The sequence below is a fragment of the Nerophis ophidion genome, linkage group LG29, assembly GCF_033978795.1.
Source record: "Nerophis ophidion isolate RoL-2023_Sa linkage group LG29, RoL_Noph_v1.0, whole genome shotgun sequence".
Lineage (NCBI taxonomy): Eukaryota > Metazoa > Chordata > Actinopteri > Syngnathiformes > Syngnathidae > Nerophis > Nerophis ophidion.
In genome coordinates this window covers 26,482,586-26,508,661 of record NC_084639.1, presented here as the reverse complement: position 1 = coordinate 26,508,661, position 26,076 = coordinate 26,482,586, and the positions used below count along the sequence as shown (strand labels likewise).

Below are 26,076 nucleotides of genomic sequence, written 5' to 3'. Positions count from 1 at the left end.
ATATATATATAAATACATGTGTGTGTGTGTGCAGTGGTCCACGCCCTACAGCAAACAATAACATAGCAGAAGTTGATCCCACTCCCCAGCAGCTGCAGAGAATTGTTTCCATTCTTTTTTTTTTTGGCCCGCCCTCATTTTCTTCATCATCATCATCATCATCATCATTATCATCAACACCCCGAGCAGAGGAAATGTCCGACCCGGCAGAGGATCTGGCCAGCAAGCCCTTCGCGGTGCAGCTGTCCAACGTCTACCTCAGCATCTTGGCGCTCTTCTGCTTCAAGCTCTTCGTCAAGATCTCCCTCAACCTGCTCACCTACTTCTACATCGTGCGCGGCAACCGCAAGGAGGCGGCCAGGATCTCCGCCGAGTTCTACGACTACGCTCAGCCGCGCGGTGAGTTGCCTTTCCTGTTGTTGTCGCAGGCGAGCCCCTAAAGGTCAAAGGTCACGGCAACATGAAGGGTGCGGGATGAGTATAAAACACACAAACACACACACATGCAGACACACACACACACACTGCCCCCTGCACATGAATAATTACACTCATCTAAACTTCATTATGAGTCTTGCTTATATATTTTACACACTGAAGGTATTATTGTGCACACTGGAAGTATTTTTGTACACTTTGTAAGTATTCTTGTCAGTCTTATGGTAGCAAGACACTGTAGGCTGGCAGCTCTTTCTCTCGAATGTATTAATAGAACAGAGTCATGATACCGGAAACCCCCACCCCCCTGCCCTACTTTCCATCGGGAGCCGTGTTGACATTTTAGAAGGTGTACAGCGGAACCACCCGATTCCAACACCGTCCTACTTTTGTGCATTTTAAAAGCTGAGGAATAAAAAAATACAACAGAAATAGTCTCTTCCAGATTCAAGCTGCAAAAGTTGAGTGACATTCTTGATCGAGAGGTTATCAATCTGGGCCTGTGTTCCTAAAGATTCTGAGAATGATCTCGAGAGAGCGCCGAACTTGACCTGAAAAACTCTTAACAAGGTGTCTCAGCTTAGGAGTGATTCCAGAACATTCTCAGAGAGCAAGGAATGGACAGAAACTCCTTAGTGAGGAGGTGTGGTTGACTGTGTTGCGAGGTATGAGCCATCATTTCAAAATCTGTGTATATATATATATATATATATATATATATATATTAGGGCTGTGAATCTTTGGGTGTCCCACGATTCGATACAACATCGATTCTTGGAGTCATGATTCGATAATATATCGATTCTTTTCGACTCGATTCAAAAACGATATTTTTCCGATTCAAAAGGATTCTGTATTCATTCAATACATAGATTTCAGCAGGATCTACCCCAGTCTGCTGACATGCTTGCAGAATAGTAGATTTAAAAAGAAAAAGCTTTTATAATTGTAAAGGACAATGTTTTATCAACTGATTGCAATAATGTAAATTAAACTATTAAACGAACCAAAAATCAGACTTATTTTATCTTTGTGAAAACATTGGACACAGTGTGTTGTCCAGCTTATGAGATGCCATGCAAGTGTAAGCCACTGTGACACTATTGCTCTTTTTTATTATTTTTATAAATGTCTAATGATAATGTCAATGAGGGATTTTTAATCACTGCTATGCTGAAATGATAACTAATATTGATACTGTTGTTGATGATATTCATTTTTGTTTCACTACTTTTGGTTTGTTCTGTGTGGTGTTTGTGTCTCCTCTCAATTGCTCTGTTTATTGCAGTTCTGAGTGTTGCTGGCTCAGGTTTGGTTTTGGAATTGGATTGCATTGTTATGGTATTGCTGTGTAGTGGTTTTTTGTATTGATTTAAAAAAAAACAACAACAATTTTTTAAAAATGAGAACCGTTTCTGAATCGCACAACGTGAAAGGTTCAATTCGTATTCGAATCAATTTTTTCCCACACCCCTAATATGTATATGTATATATATATATATATATATATATATATATATATATATATATATATATATATATATGTATATATATATATATATATATATATATATATGTATATATATGTATATATATATATATATATATATATATATATACATGTATATACGGAATACAAGGATTTGCAAATCCTTTTCAAGCCATATTCAATTGAATGCGCTACAAAGACAAGATATTTGATCTTCAAACTCACAATCTTTATTTTTTTTTTGCAAATAATAATTAACTTCGAATTTCATGGCTGCTTAATTAAACTCACGCAAGTTTTTTTTTTTAATGAGTTTTTGTTCACAGGGAAATTTAGGTCAGAAAGGGATCTTTAAATGTTCCACAAATGAACACAGCATCCAATTAGCATTCTTACATCAGAGGCACTGTTACCTGTGCAAGGTAGCGTAGCGTGATTAGTGCGTGTAGACAGCTTGTGGGAGCGTGTTGGCGTGACAGTAATGCATCTTCTAAATTATTGTTGTTGTCGTCGTCGTCCCCCCCCTCCCCCCGTGCCCCACACAGGGTCCTGGGCAGACCGCTCGCCGCTTCATGACGCCGCCAGTCAGGGTCGCCTGCTGGCCCTGAAAACGCTCATTTTACAGGTGAGTGCACTGCAGCTGTTTTAATGGAGGCCCTCTTTGTGTTTATTAACCTTTTTTTTGGGGGGGCAAGCTGGCAGAATGATGTAAAAACAACTTGGGGAAGGTCTGGCAAGTCTCAAGGATCAGGCCATTTTCTTCTTCTTGTGAAGAGTTGGATAAAAAAAAAATGTGTCTTTTGTTTTGTGTTTTTTCCACCTCATTGTTTACAGCAATGGTCCCCAACCTTTTTGTATCCGCGGACCGGTCAACGTTTAATAATTTGTCCCGCGGCCCGGGGGGGAGTGGTCCTTTTTTTTTTTTTTTTTTTTTTTTTCTTTGTCATGAAAAAGGGAGGTTTCTGTGGTTGGTGCACTAATTGTGAGTGTATATTGTGTTTTTTATGTTGATTTAATTAAAAAAAATAATATTTTTTTTTTTTTTTTTTTTTTTTATAAAAATGAATAAAAAATTCTTCTGCGGCCCGGTGTTTGGGGACCACTGGTTTACAGTATTCTGAAAAGGCGGACTGACAGATGAATTGAGTTGCGTTCTTTGGTGTTTCTGGAGACCGAAATACAATTTAGATGAACAAAAATCGTAATGATTAATTAAAAAATTGTTTTCAATTAATATATGACAACTTTAAACAATTATTTAACAGTAATATAATTTAAAAAACATTTAAATGGTGAGACAATGTGAACATTTTAATCGTATAAAAATAATATTTTGACATTTTTTAATTGAAATATTTATTTCAAACCTGCACAGTTCAACTAAACAGGTTTTTTCTTTTTTTTTTTACATTTTGGCAGAGATATTTAAGCAAGGCTTGAAAAGGGGTTGGATGAAGCAGATGCTTATAATAGCCCAACCCCTCTCACTCATTCCACATTGAACATGAACAATATAACATATATATGTGTACCCCGCCTTCCGCCCGATTGTAGCTGAGATAGGCACCAGCGCCCCCCGCGACCCCAAAAGGGAATAAGCGGTAGAAATGGATGGATATATATATATATATATAATATATATGTAATATATAATACAAGAACACTACTCTATAAACAACAACAAGAAAAACTCCTGTACACTAACAATACTATGAGACGACACACACACACACACACACACACACACACACTCTCTGACCATACACCTCTCTCCTGCTGAGGGCATCACTCTCTTTCCTCCTCGTACTTCTTCAGTACTTATTTTTTAAACAGTGTTTTAAATTGAATCATGTTAGAACACGTTTATAACTCGTCCCCTAAGTTGTTCCACAGACTGACTCCACGCACTGAAATGCACATTGATTTTAAAGTGGTTCTAAATTTTGGCACATATAATTTGTTGTTTCCTCTTAAAGTGTAACTATGGCGATCATCTCTGTCATGGAATAGGTTCTGTATATTGGATGGTAGAGAGTTTTGGGATGCCCTAAACATCATTTGAGCAGTTTTAAAGTTGATCACATGGTTCAGTTTAAGTCCATAAATAGTGGATTTGATTGATGTCTGGAGTGAACATTGGACACAATCCTGATGGCCTTTTTCTGCAGAGTGACTAAAGGCTGTAGATGTGATTTAGAACAATTTCCCCAGACTTCAACACAATAGTTTGAATATGAAATAATAAATGAATGAAACAATAACAGCAGAGCATTGGTGTTCAATAGATGACATGATCTCCTCATCATTCCAACACATTTACTGTAGCAACTTTTGTCCTCAGGTAACTTCTATGAGGCTTGCATGAGATATTTTCATCTATCACCACTCCTAAGAAATAATTTTGTTGAACATATTCTATTGGTGTATCATCAATAACAATCATGATCGGTATATTACTTTTGCGATTGCTAAAGAGCATTATTTTGGTCTTCTTTAAATTCAGAAACAATTTGTTTGTATTAAGCCAAGTTTTTAACTTTATAATCTCAGTTACAGAAGTCAGAAGTTGCTTCAGGTGGTCACACCTGCACATGTAATTGTTGTATCGGCAGCAAAGAGGATGAACTTCAGCAGTGTTGATACTTGACATATTTTGTTGATATATATTATAAACAGTGTGGGTCCCTGTATGGACCCCTGGGGGACTCCACAGGTTATGTTAATGAGTGTAGATTGATGTTGGTCCATCTGAACAATCTGCTGTCTCTCATTTAAGTAGCTCTCCAGCCATTTCCCTGCCAATCCCCTCATGCCGTAGTTTTCCAGTTTATTTACCAAAATCTGGTGGTCAATCGTATCAAAAGCCTTTTGCAGGTCAATAAAAATTCCTATAACAAGTTTGTTTGTTTTTCGGGCTTCACGGTGGCAGAAGGGTTAGTGCGTCTGCCTCACAGTACGAAGTTCCTGCAGTCCTGGGTTCAAATCCAGGCTTGGGATCTTTCTGTGCGGAGTTTGCATGTTCTCCCCGTGAATGCGTGGGTTCCCTCCGGGTACTCCGGCTTCCTCCCACTTCCAAAGACATGCACCAGGGGATAGGTTGATTGGCAACACTAAATGGTCCCTAGTGTGTGAATGTGAGTGTGAATGTTGTCTGTCTATCTGTGTTGGGCCTGCGATGAGGTGGCGACTTGTCCAGGGTGTACCCCGCCTTCCGCCCGATTGTAGCTGAGATAGGCGCCAGCGCCCCCCGCGACCCCAAAAAGGGAATAAGCGGTAGAAAATGGATGGATGGAAGTTTGTTTTTCTCCATACCATTAGTAATGTTCTCTATTAAGTCAATTAGAGCCAATGAAGTTGACCTAGTTTGTCCGAACCCATATTGACAATCGGATAATAATTTGTGCTTTTCAATGAAGCCACGAAGTCTATTATCAAATATTTTTTTTCCAATATTTTTGATAACTGTGGCAGAATGGAGACGGGGCGGTAATTTATGACGTGGTGTTTGTCTCCAGATTTGAAGATGGGGATGACTTTTGAGAGTTTCATTTGTGAAGGAAATTGTCCAAGTCGAAAATATAAATTGCAGATGTATGTGAATAGTTTGATGATTTCTTCCGCTACGTTCCGGACTGTCCTCATGTCGAGGTTATAGATAATAATAATAATTATGGATTAGATTTATATCGCACTTTTCTATTTTTAGATAATCAAAGCGCTCACAGAGAAGTGGGAACCCATCATTCATTCACACCTGGTGGTGGTAAGCTACATCTGTAGCCACAGCTGCCCTGGGGTAGACTGACGGAAGCGTGGCTGCCAGTTTGCGCCTACGGCCCCTCCGACCACCTCTAGATGTCACGTGATGTTTTGTTCTTGCTTTTCTGAATAACCTCCAAAACTTCCTTTTCGACAGTCGAGTAAGGAACATCGAATAAGGATTTTTTTCAATAAATTCCATGGGCTGTTCAACATCTATTGGTATTGTTTTTGCCAGTTTAGGCCCAATATTAACAAAAAACATATTGAAGCCGTCAGCAATCATTTTCTTGTCAGTTATGATTTGGTCGTTCTTAACAAAAAACTCCGGATAACAAGGACTATTTGAACCATGCCCAATAATTGTATTTAATACCTTCCAAATTCCCTTTATATCATTTTTCTTTGGGATTAATAGTTTGGTGGTGTATTCTTTCCTGCTTGCTCTTAATATGCTGGTTAATTTATTTTTATATATTTTGTACTTTTGTTTAGTTTCTATGGTTTGATGCCTAAAAATAGTCCTATATAAATATTTTTTCTTTTTGTAAGCCCTTTGGTTATCCTTAGTTTTTTTGGAGTTAGTTATAGTGCATTTTTTGATGGGGTAGTGTGTATCATTATTATCAAATACCGATAATATTAAATGGTAATTTAAGTAATACTTCATTGACATTTTTCTGAATATGCATTAATAGAAATCGCAATACATTAATTTAAATTTTAATGCAATTACACCAATTCTAAGGGTACCTTTATTTCAAATGATTTACCAATTAAATACTATTTTGGGCTGTATATAACTATTGAGGATGTTCTAATATCAATAAAATGTTTGATACATTAATAAAAAGTGTAATACAATATTCATATTTTTTTAAAATATTCCGCCCGATTGTAGCTGAGATAGGCGCCAGCGGCCCCCGAGATCCCAAAAGGGAATAAGCGGTAGAAAAATGGATGAATGGATTTCTCCATCATCTCTATAAATATTAAGAGTATTTCGACATGAATATCAATTGTAGTACATTGTTGAAGATTTTAAAATAGTAATTAATACGTCAATGGTCGCGGGGGACGCTGGTGCCTATCTCAGCTAGGGAATAAGCGGTAGAAAATGGATGGGATGGATAGATGGATGTCAATGGTCAATTATGTTTTTGAAATATTTCTCCATTCATAATTCAATTATACTGCATTTAATTAAAATATTTCAATATTTAACTAATATTAATTCTAATACATTATTCTAAATAGTAATACAAGGTTTTATATTTCAATGGTCTATTTAATTATTTGGAATATTTTACCATTTCATGAATAGGTTCTACCTTATAAAATTAGGATATTTATCTGTATTTTTCTTCTAATTTTTTATTTTTTTTACACCCGTACACATTTTAATACATTTTGAATTGTATTATTAGAATTTATATTTTATTGCTCTATATATAAATATTTTTTTGACCACGTCATTTGTACTGTATTTAAGTAACATATTTAAATATTTAATTAATACACATTATGCACTATTTTAAATTTTAATACAATCATTAATACTTTATTGGTCTAATAATTTAAAATATTTCACCATGTAATTAATCATTTCTATTGTATATAATTGAAATATTTTTTCAAATGATATGTATTGTAATTATGAATATTTTAAAGGGTTTATTATATATTTAACATATTTCACCACGTAATTATTCATTTCTACTGTATTTAAATAAAATAATTTAATATTACAAATAGCGGTACATTATTTTAAATTGTAATACAGATCTTTAAATTGGAATGGTTTGTTATATTATGTCATGGAACATTTCTGCTGTATAAATGAATATATTTTAACATTTCACATTCGTAATACGAATGACACGGTAAAAAATTAAGATTTTTTACCGTGTCATTAACCATTTACTGTATATAAATAACATGTTTCAACATGTAATTAATATATATATATATATATATATATATATATATATATATATATATATATATATACATACAGTGGGGCAAAAAAGTATTCAGTCAGCCAGCGATTGTGCAAGTTCTCCCACTTAAAATGATGACAGAGGTCTGTAATTTTCATCATAGGTACACTTCAACTGTGAGAGACAGAATGTGAAAAAAAAATCCAGGAATTCACATTGTAGGAATTTTAAATAATTTATTTGTAAATTATGGTGGAAGATAATTTAATAAGTGTTTTTTTTGTTTTGTTTTTTTATGGTTTATTTATGTACTATTGTAAATATTTCAAATGGGAAATATATATGTTTAATTTTTGGCACAAAAAGCCACAATATCTTTTATTATTGAAATTAAATGTTTTTTTTTCTTCATTTTCATTGAAAAAATAAGTAATAATCAGAAATAGAAAATAAAAAACAGGTAGTTAAAAAAAAAAAAAAAACACAAATACATTGTTTTTATTGTAAAATATTTATGAATATATATTTGTAAATATTCAAGATTTCTCACTGTTTATCAAAAGATAATTTGATAAGTGTTTTTTTTTTTAAGGTTTATTTCTGTACTATTCTAAATATTTTCAAATTAATAAAATGATAGATGGGTTGTACTTGTATAGCGCTTTCTACCTTCAAGGTACTCAAAGCGCTTTGACACTACTTCCACATTTACCCATTCACACACACATTCACACACTGATGGAGGGAGCTGCCATGCAAGGCGCCAACCAGCACCCATCAGGAGCAAGGGTGAAGTGTCTTGCTCAGGACACAACGGACGTGACGAGGATGGTCCTAGGTGGGATTTGAACCAGTGACCCTCGGGTTGCGCACGGCCACTCTCCCACTGCGCCACGCCGTCCCTATTATATGTACTATGTATGTATGTATATGTATTATATGTATGTCCCTATTATTATAAATTAGAAATATGTTTAATTTTTGGCACAATAATATATACATATTTTTTGTATGTATTATTCAAGATTTGTCACTGTTTATCCAAAGATAAAGTGTTTTTTTTTGTTTTTTGTTTTATTTTAAGGTTAATTTCTGTACTATTCAAATCATTTTCAAATGGGAAATATATATGTTTAATTTTTGGCACAAAAAGCCACAATATATTTTATTATTGAAATTTTTCTTCATTTTTATTGACAAAATAGTAATTATCAGAAATAAAATAATACCAACAAGTTGTGAAAAAAAAATACATGTTTTCATTGTAAAAAAAAAATAAAAATATGTATATATATATATATATATATATATATAGAGAGAGAGATATAGATATATTGTATTTATTATATATATATATAGATATATTGTATTTATTATTAAAAATTTCTCACTGTTTATCAAAAGATATTTTGAGAAGTGTTTTTTATTCATTTATTTTTTAAGGTTTATTTCTGTACTATTCTAAATATTTTCAAGTGGGAAATATATATGTTTATTTTTTGGCACAACAAGCCACAATATATTTTTGTATTGATATAAAAAAATGTTTTTTTTTAATTGACATAATAGTAATAATCAAAAATTAGATAAAATAATACAAACAGGTAGTAAATAATAAAAAAAAATATATATTTTTTAATGGTAACATATATATATATATATACATATATATATATACATACATATTGTATTTATTATTAAAGTTTTGTCACTGTTTATCAAAGTATAATTTGAGTGTTTTTTTGTTTTTTTTTTAAGTTTATTTCTGTATTATTAAAAATATTTTCAAATGGGAACTACATATGTTTAATTTTTGGCACAAGAAGCCACAATATATTTTTGTATTGATATAAAAAATTAAAAATTTTTTTTATTGACATAATAGTAATAATCAAAAATCAAATCAAATACAAACAGGTAGTAAATAATTTAAAAATGTATGTATTTTTAATTGTAATATATATATATATATATACATACATACATATTGTATTTATTATTAAAGTTTTCTCACTGTTTATCAAAGTAATTTGATAAGAGGTTTTTTTGTGTTTTTTTTAAGGTTTATTTCTGTACTATTCTAAATATTTTCAAATGGGAAATATATATGTTTATTTTTTGGCACAAAAAGCCACAATATATCTGATTATTGATAGAAACTTTCCAGTAAAAAGGCCACTAGTATTCCAATGTGAAGTCTGGCAGCTGCAGTGTGGTCACCATGACACTTTGTTACCTTTCATTGCGTGACCTGAGCAAAGGTCAGATGTGAGGTGTGTGTTCTGGCTTCCACCTGCAGGGTCACAACCTCAACGCCCAGACCATCGACCACGTGACCCCTCTTCACGAAGCCTGCCTGGGCGACCACGTGGCGTGCGCCCGAGCCCTCATCGACGCCGGCGCCAGCGTCAGTAAAAAAAAGAAAGACACGTGCATAAACATGTCTTAGAACTAACGGCGGTGTTTGCAGGTCAACGCCGCCACGGTGGATGGCGCCACCCCGCTCTTCAACGCCTGCGCGGTGGGCAGCGTGGCGTGCACCGAAATCCTTTTAGAAAACGGCGCCAAAGCTCAAAGCGTAGTGCAGCGCCCGTCCGCCATCCACGAGGCCGCCAGCAGAGGTGTGCGGCCGTCACTCGGACTGTACAAGGTGCAATGAGACCGCCATGACGCCCGCCTGTCACTGCAGGTCATGACGGCTGCGTGGAGGTTCTGCTGACATGGGGTGCGGACCTGGACCTGGACCTCCCCCAGCTGGGCACGGCGCTCTACGCCGCCTGCGTGTGCCAGGAGCTGCAGTGTGCCAGGAAGCTCCTCAGGGAAGGTCAGACGCCCTTCTGGAAATATCCAGTTGGTGCATTCCAAATCCAATCCATCCATCCATTATCTACCGCTTATTCCCTTTGGGATCCAATGCTGAGTCAACATCGGGGGTGTCCCTCAGGGGCTCGATCCTAAACATTCTAATATTTGGTATGCTAGCTTTTTTGGCAAATTTTACAGGTTTGCACCATAGCGCTGAATATTTTCTTACTTAACGAATGTTAGCATGTTAGCTGTGTTTTGATATCATTTTTTAAGTATAGACTTCGTTAATATTTTGGTCGCATTTCAGACCAATTATACACCTAAGAGTAATATATTTTGTTACTTGGCGCATGTTACAGTTAACATTTTAGCATGCTAACATTAGCATGCTAGCTTTTTTTTTTTAGGTTATTTTGCAAGTAAACCCCACAGCGTCAAATATTTTGTTACTTGACGAATGATACCTGTTTGTTTGTTAGCTTTTTTTTAGTCATACTTTGGTACTTGATGCATGCTAATGTTAGCAAGTTAAAATTTTAACGAAAGTACACACCTCAGAGTAACATTTTGTTACTTGACGCACATTACATATAGCATTTTACATTGCTAACGGTAGCATGCAGGCTTTTTAAACTAAGTTTCACAGGTACACACTTAAGCGTTAAATATGTTGTTACTTGACGGAAAAAACCTGTTAGCTTTATTTCCATATAATTTTGTAAGTATACACTTCATTAATATGCTAGTACTATATGCATGCTATGTTATCATGCTAGCATTTCAGACAAATTATACACCTAAGAGTAATATAATTTGTTAATTGACGCACGTTACCTATAGCATTTTACTTTGCTAATATTAGCATGCTAGCTTTTTTTAGGTAATTTCGCAGGTATACCCCACAGCGTCAACATTTTTTTGTTTCTTGACGAATGATACCTGTTTGTATGTTAGCTTTATTTTAAGCTAATGCAAATGTAGGTATACACTTCAGTCATATTTTGGTGCTTGATGCATGCTAATGCTAGTAGGATAGCATGTTTAATGAATTATACACCTTAAATTAAAATATTTTGTTACTTGACGCACAATACATATAGTATTTTACCATGCTAAGATTAGCATGCTAGCTTTTTAACGTATTTTCGCAGATATACACATTTGTGTTAAATATTTTATTACTTGACGAATGAAACCTGTTAGCATGTTAGATTTATTTTTATATAAATTTATAAGTATACACTTCATTAATATCTTGGTACTATATCTATGCTATGTTATTAGGCTAGCATTTCAAACAAATATAACACCTAATAGTAATAGAATTTGTTACTTGATGCATGTTGCAGTTAACATTTTAGCATGCTAACAATAGCATGCTAACTTTTTTAGGTAATTTTGCAGGTATACAACACAGCATCAAATATTTTGTTACTTGATGAATGACACCTGTTTGTTAGCTTTTTTTTTTTAGTCATACTTTGGAATTGCATGCATGCTAATGTTAGCAGGCTAAAATTTTACCATGAATTGATTTACGTGGACCCCGACTTAAACAAGTTGAGAAACTTATTGGGGTGTTACCATTTAGTGGTCAATTGCACGGAATATGTACTGTACTGTGCAATCTACTAATAAAAGTCTCAATCAATCAATGCTAATGTTAGCGGGCTAAAAGTTTAGACAAGTTACACACCTCAGAGTAATATATTTTGTTACTTCACGCACATTACATATAGCATTTTACCATGCTAACATTAGCATGCTAGCTTTTTTTAACAATTTTTGCAGGTATACACCTGAGCGTTGAATATTTTGTTATTTGACGAATGAAAACTCTTAGCATAATAGCTTTTTTTTTTGTAATTTAGGATACACTTCATTATTATGTTGGTACAATTTGCATGCTGTGTTATCAGGCTAGCATTTCAGGCAAAATATGAAATTATTATTATTTTATATTTTGGTACTTGACGCAGGTTACAGTTAGCATTTTAGCATGCTAACATTAGCTTTTTTTAGCTAATCCAGCAGCTAAACACACATGGTATATTGTTAGCATGATACTTTTAGCAAGCTAGCTTTTATAGTTCATTTTGCTGATATTTTTTTGTTACTTGACGGAAGTTGACACTATATGGACTGCATGCTAACTGTTAGCATTTCAATTCGGCATTTGCTCTTCGGGATTCACACACGATTTTTTTACTGTAATTGCATTTTTTAGTTTTTTTTACTAAAATCCATGACACCTTTAGCATTTTTGTTTTTTTTCAGCAAATTTCGTAGGTATAGACTTAAGTCATATTTAGATACTTATTTAGGTACTTGACACATGTTACAGTTGGCATTTTAGCAAGCAAACATTAGCTTTTTTAGCTAATCCAGCAGCTATACACACATAGTATATTGTTGCCATGTTAGCAAAATAATTTTAGCATGCTTGCTTTTATAGCTGATTTTGCTCATATTTTTTTGCTACCTGACGCTATTTGGACTGCATGCTAACTGTTAGCATTTCAGTTCGGCATTGGCCCTTCAGCATTCACACACAATTTTTACAGGAATTGCATTTTTTTTAAGGTTTTTTTAATAAAATCCATGACACCTGTTAGCATTTTAGCATTTTTCTGTTTTTTTTTTTAGCAAATTTGGTAGGTATAGACTTAAGTTATATTTAGATACTTATTTAGGTACTTGACACGTTACAGTTAGCATTTTAGCAAGCTAAGAGATTTTTTTTAGCTAATCCAGCAGCTATACACACATAGTATATTGTTGCCATGTTTTAATAATTTTAGCATGCTAGCTTTTATAGCTCATTTTGCTCATATTTTGTTGCTACCTGACGCTATTTGGACTACGTGTTAACTGTTAGCATTTCAGTTCGGCATTGGCTCTTCAGCATTCACACACAATTTTTACAGGAATTGCATTTTTTTTTAGGTTTTTTTAATAAAATCCATGACACCTGTTAGCATTTTCTGGGGGTTTTTTTTTAGCAAATTTCGTAGGTATAGACTTAAGTTATATTTAGATACTTATTTAGGTACTTGACATGTTACAGTTAGCATTTTAGCAAGCTAACAGATTTTTTTTAGCTAATCCAGCAGCTATACACACATAGTATATTGTTGCCATGTTATAATACTTTTAGCATGCTAGCTTTTATAGCTCATTTTGCTCATATTTTGTTGCTACCTGACGCTATTTGGACTATGTGCTAGCTGTTAGCATTTCAGTTCGGCATTGGCTCTTCAGCATTCACACACAATTTTTACAGGAATTGCATTTTTTTTTAGTTTTTTTTTAATAAAATCCATGACACCTGTTAGCATTTTAGCGTTTTTCTGTTGTTTTGTTTTGTTTTGTTTTTTTAGCAAATTTCGTAGGTATAGACTTGAGTCATATTTAGATACTTATTTAGGTACTTGACACGTTACAGTTAGCATTTAAGCAAGCTAACATTAGATTTTTTTTAGCTAATCCAGCAGCTATACACATATAGTATATTGTTGCCATGTTATAATACTTTTAGCATGCTAGCTTTTATAGCTCATTTTGCTCATATTTTGTTGCTACCTGACGCTATTTGGACTATGTGCTAGCTGTTAGCATTTCAGTTCGGCATTGGCTCTTCAGCATTCACACACAATTTTTACAGGAATTGCATTTTTTTTAGTTTTTTTTTAATAAAATCCATGACACCTGTTAGCATTTTAGCGTTTTTCTGTTGTTTTGTTTTGTTTTGTTTTTTTTAGCAAATTTCGTAGGTATAGACTTGAGTCATATTTAGATACTTATTTAGGTACTTGACACGTTACAGTTAGCATTCAAGCAAGGTAACATTAGATTTTTCTTAGCTAATCCAGCAGCTATACACATATAGTATATCGTTGCCATGTTTTAATAATTTTAGCATGCTAGCTTTTATAGCTCATTTTGCTCATATTTTGTTGCTACCTGACGCTATTTGGACTACGTGCTAACTGTTAGCATTTCAGTTCGGCATTGGCTCTTCAGCATTCACACACAATTTTTACAGGAATTGCATTTTTTTTTTTTTTTTTATAAAATCCATGACACCTGTTAGCATTTTAGTGTTTTTTTGTTTTCTTTTATTTAAGCAAATTTCGTAGGTATAGACTTAAGTCATATTTAGATAATTATTTAGGTACTTGACACGTTACAGTTAGCATTTTAGCAAGCTAACATTAGCTTTTTTAGCTAATCCAGCAGCTACTGTATACACACATAGTATATTGTTGCCATGCTAGCGTAATAATTTTAGCATGCTTGCTTTTATAGCTGATTTTGCTCATATTTTTTGCTACCTGACGCTATTTGGACTGCGTGCTAACTGTTAGCATTTCAGTTCGGCATTGGCCCTTCAGCATTCACACACAATTTTTACCCAAAATTGCATTTTTTGTTTGTTTTCTGAATCAAATCCATATCGTCGAGTACGTACAGTTGTGACCGAAATTATTCAACCCCCACACAATTTTGGTGTTTTAGCAAGTTGGACATTTATTCCGTATTTTGTTTATCGTCATATCAAATAAAGATGTGTCAAATAGACGAATGCAACTTAAATTGTAACACTATATTTTACAAAATACCAAAAAAAGACATTTCTCTTAATATCTCATTGACAAAATGATTCAACCCCCTAGTTCCATGCATCTTTAGTACTTAGTAGAACACCCTTTTGCAGTAATGACATCCTTCAAAGGTGATACATAAGCGGACACAAGCTTCTTGTTAGAAGGTCCAACGTCTCCCAAGCCTCAGCTTCGTCACTGACTTCATGACATTTGCAGCTAATATATCCTGCTAGGAAATAGAATTCATAATGCCTTGAACGTGCTGGAGATTCCCGGTACCTGAGGCAGAGAAACAGCCCCAGAGCATGATTGACCCCCCACCATGCTTAACAGTAGGCAAGGTGTTCTTCTCTTTGTAAGCTTCATTTTTTCTCCTCCAGACATAACGTTGATTCATAGGCCCAAAGAGTTCCACTTTTGTCTCATCATTCCATAGAACAGTTTCCCAAAACCTTTGGGGTTTGTCCAGATGATTTTTGGCATACTGGAGTCTATTTTCTTGTGCCTGGTAGTCAGAAGTGGGGTACACCTGGGAGTTCTGGCATGGAGGCGTTCATCTCGTAGTGCGCGCCTTATTGTCTGGGACGAAACCTGCGTTCCCCCCTCTCCAATGTCCGGTTGTAGTTCCTCAGCTGTTCCCCGGGGGTTTTTCACCACTGTACGCTTCAAATACCGGACAGCAGTTGCACACAGCATCCTCTTTCTTCCACGCCCAGGTAGTGTTTCCACTGTGCCTTTAGCTTTAAACTTGCGAATTGTGCTCCCAACTGTGTCTCTTGGAATGTGTAATGTCTTTGCTATTTTCTTATATCCATATCCTTTCTTATGAAGAGAAATGACCTCCTCTCTTGACTTCTTTGACCACTCCCTGGACTTCACCATGTTGCAAATACACCATTGACCATCTACAAGAAGCTGAGCGTCACAGTCCTTTTCAATCAGTTTAATTGTTGCTCGTTATGGTTCTAATCACATCTACAGGTGTTTTCAACACCTGATTGAAAAGACCTTATTCAAATTCTGTTCTTAAGAGTTATGATCTTCAAGGGGTTGAATCATTTTGTCAATGAGATATTAAGAGAAATGACACTGTTTGGTATGTTACAAAACATAATTTTGATCACAACTGTATTTTATTGTGTGCCTGGTCCAGGTGCCGACGTCCAAAAGGGAAAGTCCTCGGACTCGCCGCTCCACGCGGCGGCAGAGAAGGACTGCACGGCGGTGGCGAAGCTGCTGCTGGACTTTGGCGCCGACATTAACGCCAGGAACACTTTGAGCCAGAGGCCGGTGGACGTGGCCCCGCCCAGCAGTCTGACTGAGAGCTTCCTGCTCCTCTATGAAGGTGAGCAAGGTGGATCCACTCAAACTTCCACAGCAGGACCACGCTTTGACAGGACCTGACTTATATTCAATAGAATAGACTGCAAAGACAAGATATTTAATGTTCCAACTGGAAAACTATGGTATTTTCTGCATATATTAGCTCATTTGAAACTTGATGCCTGCAAGTTGTTTCAAAAAAAGCTGGCACGAGTGGCAAAAAAAGACTGAGAAAGTTGAGGAATGCTCATCAAACACTTATTTGGAACATCCCACAGGTGGACAGGCTAATTGGGAACAGGTGGGTGCCATGATTGGGTATAAAAGGAGCTTCCATGAAATGCTCACTCATTCACAAACAAGGATGGGGCGAGGGTCACCACTTTGTCAACAAATGTGTGAGCAAATTGTTTAAGAACAACATTTCTCAACCAGCTATTGCAAGGAATTTAGGGATTTCACCATCTACGCTCCGTAATATCATCAAAAGGTTCAGAGAATTTGGAGAAATCACTACACATAAGCCATGATATTATGGACCTTTGATCCCACAGGATACTGCACCAAAAAGCGACATCAGAGTGTAAAGGATATCACCACATGGGCTCAGGAACACTTCAGAAAACCACTGTCAGTAACTACAGTTGGTCGCTACATCTGTAAGTGCAAGTTAAAACTCTACTATGCAAAGCCAAAGCCATTCATCAACAACACCCAGAAAAGCCGCCGGCTTCGCTGGGCCCGGACTCATCTAAGATGGACTGATGCAAAGTGGAAAAGTGTTCTGTGGTCTGACGAGTCCACATGTAAAATTGTTTTTGAAAACTGTGGACTGAGGAAGAAAAGAACCATCCGGATTGTTATAGGCGCAAAGTGTAAAAGTCAGCATGTGTGATGGTATGGGGGTGTATTAGTGGCCAAGGCATGGGTAACTTACACATCTGTGAAGGCACCATTAATGCTGAAAGGTACATACAGGTGTTGGAGCAACATATGTTGCCATTCAAGCAACATTATCATGGACGCCCCTGCTTATTTTCAGTAAGACAATACCAAGCCACGTGTTACAACAGCGTGGCTTCATAGTAAAAGAGTGCGGGTACTAGACTGGCCTGCCTGTAGTCCAGACCTGTCTCTCATTGAAAATGTGTAGTGCATTATGAAGGGTAAAATATCAGAAGGGAGACCCGGACTGTTGAACAACTTAAGCTGTACATCAAGCAAGAATGGGAAATAATTCCACTTCAAAAATGTGTCTCCTCAGTTCCCAAACCTTTACTGAGTGTTGTTAAAAGGAAAGGCCATGTAACACACTGGTAAAAATACCCCTGTGACAACTTTTTTGCAATGTGTTGCTGCCATTAAATTCTAAGTTAGTGATTATTTGCAAAAACAAAACTAATCTTGTCTTTGCAGTCTATTCAATTGAATATAAGTTGAAAAGGATTTGCAAATCATTGTATTCTCTTTTTATTTACCATTTACACAACGTCACTGGTTTTGGGTTTTTGGATTTTCACGGTAAAAGTCTGCCGACCAAGCAGCCAATTTTTTTTTGGTTTTTTTTGCAATAAAATCTACGGTAAATGTTTTTAGGGTGCATCACTGTAAATGGAAATAGTGTAGCAGTTTTTTTAAGGTAAAATTCTGCCACTGAGCCACCAGATTTTTAGTTTTTTACATGAGTTTTACATTTGTTTTTACAGTGCTTTACTATCAATTGAAAATGTTATGTTTGAGTTGTAGAATATTGGTTGGGAATTGACCAAAACTCAATGGTCTAATCAATGTCACAACCCGACATTGATCAAACGTCGTCAAAAAATATGTTGTTTCAACGTTGTATTCATGTTGTAGAATATTGGTTGGGAAATAAACAAAATTCAACGGTCAAATCAACGTCACAACCCAACATTGATTAAATGTCGTCAAAAATCTTGATGTTTCAGCGTTGCATTCATGTTGTAAAATATTGGTTGGGAAATGGCCACATTTCAATGGACAAATCAATGTCAGAACCCAACATTGATTAAACCTTGTCAAAAACCATGTTGTTTCAACGTTATGTTTGAGTTGCGGAATTTTGGTCGGGAAATGACCATAACTCAATGGTCAAATCAACGTCAGAACCCAACCTTGATTAAACGTCAAAAAGAATGTTGTTTCAACGTTATGTTAGAGTTGTGATGTTGATGTTTTCAACTCATTTATTAAACTCAAATGTGACATTTTTTAGAAACTATTTAAGTCATGACTAACCCAGCAGGCACAGCGCATCGATACAACGTTGATTCTACATACACGTGCTAAAACTGACTTCGAAACAACTTTGTAAAAATAGTTGTATTTGTGAACTGAGACAAAGTTGGTGTCTAACGTTGGATCCACGTTGTTGGTTGGGAAATGACAGATTATCAACGATCAAATCAACGTCACAACCTGACATTGAATAAACGTTATCAAAGTTCATGTTGTTTCAACGCTGTATTCATGTTGTAGAATATTGGTTGGGAAATGACCAAAATTCAATAGTCAAATCAACGTCACAACCCAATATTGATCAAACGTCGTCAAAAAGTATGTTGTTTCAACGTTGTATTTGTGTTGCGGAATATTGGTTGGGAAATGGCCTTATTTCAATGGACAAATCAATGTCAGAACCCAACATTGATTAAACCTTGTCAAAAACAATGTTGTTTCAACGTTATGTTTGAGTTGCGGAATTTTGGTCGGGAAATGACCAAAACTCAATGGTCAAATCAACGTCAGAACCCAACCTTGATTAAACGTCAAAAATAATGTTTCAACGTTAAGTTAGAGTTGTGATGTCGATGTTGTTAACTCATTTATTAAACTAATATGTTGCATTTTTTAAAAACTCAAAGTCATGACTAACCCAGCAGGCACAAGGCATTGATACAACGTTGATTCTACATACACGTGCTTTAAAACTGACTTTGAAACAACTTCGTAAAAATAGTTGTATTTGTGAATTGAGACAAAGTTGGTGTCTAACGTTGGATCCACGTTGTTGGTTGGGAAATGACAGATTATCAACGATCAAATCAACGTCACAACCTGACATTGAATAAATGTTATCAAAGTTCATGTTGTTTCAACGCTGTATTCATGTTGTAGAATATTGGTTGGGAAATGACCAAAATTCAATAGTCAAATCAACGTCACAACCCAATATTGATCAAACGTCGTCAAAAAGTATGTTGTTTCAACGTTGTATTTGTGTTGCGGAATATTGGTTGGGAAATGGCCACATTTCAATGGACAAATCAATGTCAGAAACCAACATTGATTAAACCTTGTCAAAAATAATGTTTCAACGTTATGTTTAAGTTGCGGAATTTTGGTCGGGAAATGACCATAACTCAATGGACAAATCAACGTCAGAACCCAACCTTGATTAAACGTCAAAAATAATGTTTCAACGTTAAGTTTGAGTTGTGATGTCGATATTTTTAACTCATTTATTAAACTAATATGTTGCATTTTTTAAAAACTCTAAGTCATGACTAACCCAGCAGGCACAAGGCATTGATACAACGTTGATTCTACATACACGTGCTAAAACTGACTTCGAAACAACTTTGTAAAAATACTTGTATTTGTGAACTGAGACAAAGTTGGTGTCTAGCGTTGGATCCACGTTGTTGGTTGGGAAATGACAGATTATCAACGATCAAATCAACGTCACAACCTGACATTGAATAAACGTTATCAAAGTTCATGTTGTTTCAACGCTGTATTCATGTTGTAGAATATTGGTTGGGAAATGAGCAAGTTTCAACGGTCAAATCAACGTCAGAAGCCAACATTGATTAAACATTGTCAAAAAGAATGTTGTTTCAAAATTATGTTGGAGTTGTAGAATATTGGTTGGGAAATGACCAAAAACCAATATTGATCAAACATCGTCAAAAAGTATGTTGTCTCTATGTTGTAGAATATTGGTTGGGAAATGACCAAATTTCGATGGTCAAATCAACGTCACAACCTGACATTGATCAAATGTCGTCAAAAAGCATGTTGTTTCAACGTTATTTTTGAGTTGCTCAACGTCAGGCCTTAAATCATCAAGTTCTCAATGTTGTTTCAATGTCTTGTGCCTGCTTGGAAGATTCTGCAAACTGAGCTGCCGTATTATTGTTTAGTTGTTCACAGTGCATTGCTGTAGTCCAGGGGTAGGGAACCTATGGCTCTAGAGCCAGATGTGGCTCTTTTGATGACGGCATCTGGCTCTCGGATATATCTGAGCTGACATTGTTTAACACGATAAGTATTGAATGATTCCACCTGTAATCACAGTGTTAAAAATAACGTTCAAAATATAAAACATTCTCATGCTTTTTTATGTTCAAGAAGTTGCGTTAATGGTAAGAAGTAATTTATTTATTATTGGTTAGTTTGGGGCTTGCCCTCCTGGGGGTTCTTCAGATCACCGAGCACAGACATGAGAGCCTGTTTTAGGGTTAGAATATTGTTCTATTTTTCAATAAGTCTCTCAGTTGCTTTCCAGCAATTGTCTTTTTCTTTTTCTTCCTCACTCGTGCTCTGGCTCCAGCCCCAACCCCGTCTCTCCTCCTGGCTGCTGCTTATAACAGAGCGACAGGTGATTAGCTAACAAGGCCTAGGTGGGCCATCTACACTGATTGAGGCCGTTCCTGGCAACACCCCGCTTCGCTGCAGGCCCGCAGGCCACGCCCCCTCCACAGTTAGCTTCAGAATAACAATGTTATTATTTGTGTACTCAATGTTATTACAAAGAATAAGAGACCTATTATACTCTAGAAATGTTGGTCTTACTTAAAAATGCACGTGTTTAGTTGTGTTCAGTGTTAAAAAAATATTAAATTGCTCTTAGGGAAATACATTTTAAAATATTTGGCTTCTTGGCTCTCTCAGCCAAAAAGGTTCCCGACCCCTGCTGTAAACAGACAAAACATTTGCGAACATGGGTATTGTCATCCCACTGGGTTGTGAGTTTTTCCTTGTCCTTATGTGGGATTTTGATTGATTGAGACTTTTATTAGTAGATTGCACAGTACAGTACATATTCCTTACAAATGATCACTAGATGGTAACACCCCTATACATTTTTCAACTTGTTTAAGTCAGAGTCCACGTTAATCAATTCATGGATCCGAACCGAGGATATTGTTGTGGCTTGTGCAGCCCTTTGAGACACCTGTGCAGATTTAGGGCTATATAAATAAACATTGATTGATTGATAACAATTGCTCTCGCCATTTTCAGCCACGCCGCGACTGCTGAGTCAGCTGTGTCGCCAGTGCATCCGGAAGTGTGTCGGCCGGGACCGACTTCACCTCCTGTGCCACCTGCCCCTGCCCGGTCGCATCCGGGGCTTCCTGCGGTACCAGTGACGTCATCCCGAGTCCATTTGTTTGCGTGGATATTCACAAATATTTGCCAAAGACAATAATAATCGTTTGTTTAGTTTGTGTTGTTGTTCATGTTGGATGTTGTTGAAATGAATATATAACCAAAAAAAATACACATTTATAACCATAATAAACACTTTGCATTAAGCCAGGCGTGTCCAAAATGCGGCCCGAGGGCCTAAATAGGTCAATAATTCATAACAATAAAAAAAAGAATAAGTGTTGAAAATAAGCCAAATGTTATATTTTTTTACTTTTAACGCTTAAGTCTGTAGATCTCTTGACTATAAGATTTTATAGTTTTTTTCAGACTTTTTTGTTTGTTTGATGCCCTTTTTGTGAAAGGAAACTTTGTTTCGCACAAAATATGCAATATTATCCCCCCAAAATATTTGAAAGTGAAATAGTTCCAGTGAAATAATTGGAGCCTCCAGCAGGTCAATAACAGTCCACATGGCAGCTTTGTCTTATTAGGGTCAACATTGCAACTTTTTCTTCTGTTTACTCTTCCATTACACTCTTTTATGTTTTAAATTGTTATTATAGTATTTTTTTTAGAATGGGCCAGGGGCCATTAAAAAATATTCCACTTTGAAATGTTTTGGGGGGGAAAAATGTTGCATAGTTTGTGTGTTTGCCATATGAATAAGTGGAGGAGTTCAAGTACCTAGGAGTCTTGTTCACGAGTGGGGGAAGAGTGGATCGTGAGATCGACAGGCGGATCGGTGCGGCGTCTTCAGTAATGCGGACGTTGTACCGATCCGTTGTGGTGAAGAAGGAGCTGAGCCGGAAGGCAAAGCTCTCAATTTACCGGTCGATCTACGTTCCCATCCTCACCTATGGTCATGAGCTTTGGGTCATGACCGAAAAGATAAGATCACGGGTACAAGCGGCCGAAATGAGTTTCCTCCGCCGGGTGGCGGGGCTCTCCCTTAGAGATAGGGTGAGAAGCTCTGCCATCCGGGAGGAGCTCAACGTAAAGCCGCTGCTCCTCCATATCGAGAGGAGCCAGATGAGGTGGTTCGGGCATCTGGTCAGGATGCCACCCGAACGCCTCCCTAGGGAGGTGTTTAGGGCACGTCCGACCGGTAGGAGGCCACGGGGAAGACCCAGGACACGTTGGGAAGACTATGTCTCCCGGCTGGCCTGGGAACGCCTCGGGATCCCCCGGGAAGAGCTAGACGAAGTGGCTTGAGATAGGGAAGTCTGGGCTTCCCTGCTTAGGCTGCTGCCCCCGCGACCCGACCTCAGATAACCGGAAGATGATGGATGGATAAGGGTTTTGACATAAAGGCCATAAACATCCATCCATTTCCTACCGCTTATTCCCTTTGGGGTCGCAGGGGGCTACAACATAAAAAACACAATTTTAAAAAATGTCATAACAACAGACAGACCTGGAGTTGATCTCGAGTTTCAAGCGTTAAATTAAAAAAAATAATAATGTATGACTTATTTCTAACATTTTTATGATTGAGACCCTTCCGGATACCAAACTTGAGGAAAGCCATGAAGGTAAAAAAAAAAAAAAAAAAAACTCTGGTATTGCTTTTAAAAAGGAAAAATATTTAAAATGGCCCCCGCATAATTTGATTTTTCAGTCTGCGGCCCTCAGTGGAAAAAGTTTGGACACCCCTGCATGAAGCATTACGGATGGACTCGGGCCTTGTAGGCGCCACTTTCCGCCGCTAGAGGCCGCCACGCGAGACAGAAGTGGTTGCCATGGGGACGAAACGACGGCGTCACGCGCGGGCTTTCGCTTGAGCCGTGTCAGTGACAATTAAAGGGATGACGTCATGACGTGTGGCTCGGACGAACCACCCCCCCGCCCCCCCCCGGCTGTCGGCGTGACGATGACGGCACTGCCCAGGGATGTGCTCAAATGGCTGCAGAGTCTGGAGCTGTCCGCGCAGACCACCAACATCCGCAGGTAAACCCATTTGTCTTTTAGTCTGTTCTCCGCGTCAAGTTGGACATAATTAGTTGAGGGACAAGCGGTAGGAAATAAACACATCGATGGATCGTTTTTTTTTTTTACGATAACTTCCATATAAAAAAAAGTGGGTTTGATACGAGCTTGCAGGGGAGGGGGAGCCTGCCGCTGCATGTCCAGCAGAGGTCGCTGTTGCACAATTATCTCTTTTATGCGCTTTGACAAGATGTTATAATGCAGGGGTGTCCAAAGTGCGGCCCGCCACACATTCTGCAAAAATTGCAAAATTGATAGCATTGCAAAAATAAAACATTAAAAAAAGGTGGAATGAGGTGAAATCTAATGAGAAAAAGTGGCAATGTTGACACAAAGCTGCCATGCAGGCAGTTTTTTTTTCTATCCATCCATCCATTTATTACCACGTATTCCCTTTTGGGGTCGCGGGGGGCGCTGGCGCCTATCTCAGCTACAGTCGGGCGGAAGGCAGGGTACACCCTGCCGTTGCCCAAAAAAAAAAAAGGACAAGAAAAATCTGTTATAAGGAATTATTACTTTAAAATTATCACTTTAAAATGTTTTATGTGGAAAAAAATATTGCATATGTTGTGTGGTTACCTTATAAAAACATCAAAGTTTTGACAAAAGAGCATAAAACAAACAAAATAATAGTTCAAACTTAAAGTCGACAGTTATATCGGAAGTTGATCTTGAAATTTAAGTGCTAAAAGTAAAAAATAACTCGTAAAAATGCATTACTTTATGAGTGGGGAACCTTTCGGATGTCAAATATATTTAATAGGATTTTATTTAACTTTTCACTGTGATTACTGAAAAATATTGAATAATTAAAATCAATGGTGTCCTGCATTATTGATCTTTGAGGGCTTTAATTGTTAAATAAAGGAACTCTCCTGAAGGAATCAATAAAGTACTATCTATCTATCTAAATACTGCATATTTCAGTTTTACTATAAAAAACAACATTGTGTTTGACAGAAAAGGCATAAAACCTTAATTGTTTTACTTTATATCAACCTCAAGTTGATATAGAGATTTAATGTAAGCATTAAATAAAATATAATAATAATTTGACTTATTTTTAACATTTTAGTGACTGAGACCCTCTATGCTCCCCAGGAGCCTTAAGGATTGAAAAAAAATCCATATATTTTGTTATGGTTTGAAAATTGAAAAATATCAAAATGGCCCCCGCATGTTTAAAATTTTCCGCGTGTGGCCCTCTGTTATAATGGATGAATTTGTAACACAATACCGCAAACAATATTTATAAACACTATGGTTAATAAAAAATATGTATTTAAACTAGTCATATGAATGCCATATCAAGGCAGTAAGTCGGACTCCACCAAGGCTGCCCTTTCTGTTCATAACTTTTATGGACAGAATTTCTACGCACAATTTCTGGTTTGGTGACCGCAGGATTAGGTCTCTGCTTTTTGCAGATGATGTGGTCCTGATGGCTTCATCTGGCCAGGATCTTCAGCTCTCACTGGATCGGTTCGCAGCCGAGTGTGAAGCGACCGGGACGGGAATCGACACCTCCAAGTCAGAGTCCATGGTTCTCGCCCGGGAAAGGGTGGAGTGCCATCTCCAAGTTGGGTAGGAGATCCTGCCCCAAGTGGAGGAGTTCAAGAACCTCGGAAGGGGTGGATGGTGAGATCGACAGGCGGATCGGTGCGGCGTCTTCAGTAATGCGGACGTTTAATCGATCCGTTGTGGTGAAGAAGGAGCTGAGCCGGAAGGCAAAGCTCTCAATTTACCGGTCGATCTACGTTCCCATCCTCACCTATGGTCATGAGTTTTGGGTTATAACCGAAAAGATCACGGGTACAAGCGGCCCAAATGAGTTTTCTATGCCAGGTGGTGGGTCTCTCCCTTAGAGATAGGGTGAGAAGCTCTGCCATCCGGGAGGATCTCAAAGTAAATCTGCTGCTCCTCCACATGGAGAGGAGCCAGATGAGGTGATTCGGGCATCTGGTCAGGATGCCACCCGAACGCCTCCCTAGGGAGGTGTTTAGGGCACGTCCAACCGGTAGGAGGCCACGGGGAAGACCCAGGACACGTTGGGAAGACTATGTCTCCCGGCTGGCCTGGGAACGCCTCTGGAAAACCTCAAGATCCCCGGAAGGAGCTGGACCAAGTGGCTGTGGAGAGGGAAGTCTGGGCTTCCCTGCTTAGGCTGCTGCCCCCACAACCCGACCTCAGATAAGCAGAAGAAAATGGATGGATGGATGGATATTATGGAGTCGAGTTACATTTCCGCCAGTGGGTGCTCGGACAGCAATAAATCTGACGCTACTTTTCTGAGCATTTGTGGGTTTTGCCTGGTGGTGAGCAGTGACGT

The 26,076-nt window shown here is 37.2% G+C and overlaps 2 protein-coding genes across 2 annotated transcripts in view; both read left to right on the top strand.

Annotated features, from left to right (window-relative positions):
- Nucleotides 1–140: 140 nt before the first annotated feature.
- asb5a (ankyrin repeat and SOCS box containing 5a) lies at nucleotides 141–22,010 on the top strand. The gene is made up of 7 exons (XM_061891770.1): nucleotides 141–399; nucleotides 2,473–2,552; nucleotides 9,926–10,033; nucleotides 10,097–10,247; nucleotides 10,316–10,450; nucleotides 16,195–16,386; nucleotides 21,633–22,010. The coding sequence occupies exons 1-7, from the start codon at nucleotides 195–197 to the stop codon at nucleotides 21,758–21,760; spliced, it is 999 nt and encodes a 332-aa protein (XP_061747754.1). The 5' UTR covers nucleotides 141–194; the 3' UTR covers nucleotides 21,761–22,010.
- A 1,615-nt stretch (nucleotides 22,011–23,625) lies between these two features.
- spata4 (spermatogenesis associated 4) overlaps nucleotides 23,626–26,076 on the top strand; it is a 14,813-nt gene continuing 12,362 nt past the window's right edge. The window contains exon 1 of the mRNA XM_061891884.1: nucleotides 23,626–23,708. Coding sequence (XP_061747868.1) covers nucleotides 23,632–23,708 — 77 coding nt within the window. The 5' untranslated portion in view covers nucleotides 23,626–23,631. The remainder of the gene's footprint in view (nucleotides 23,709–26,076) is intronic.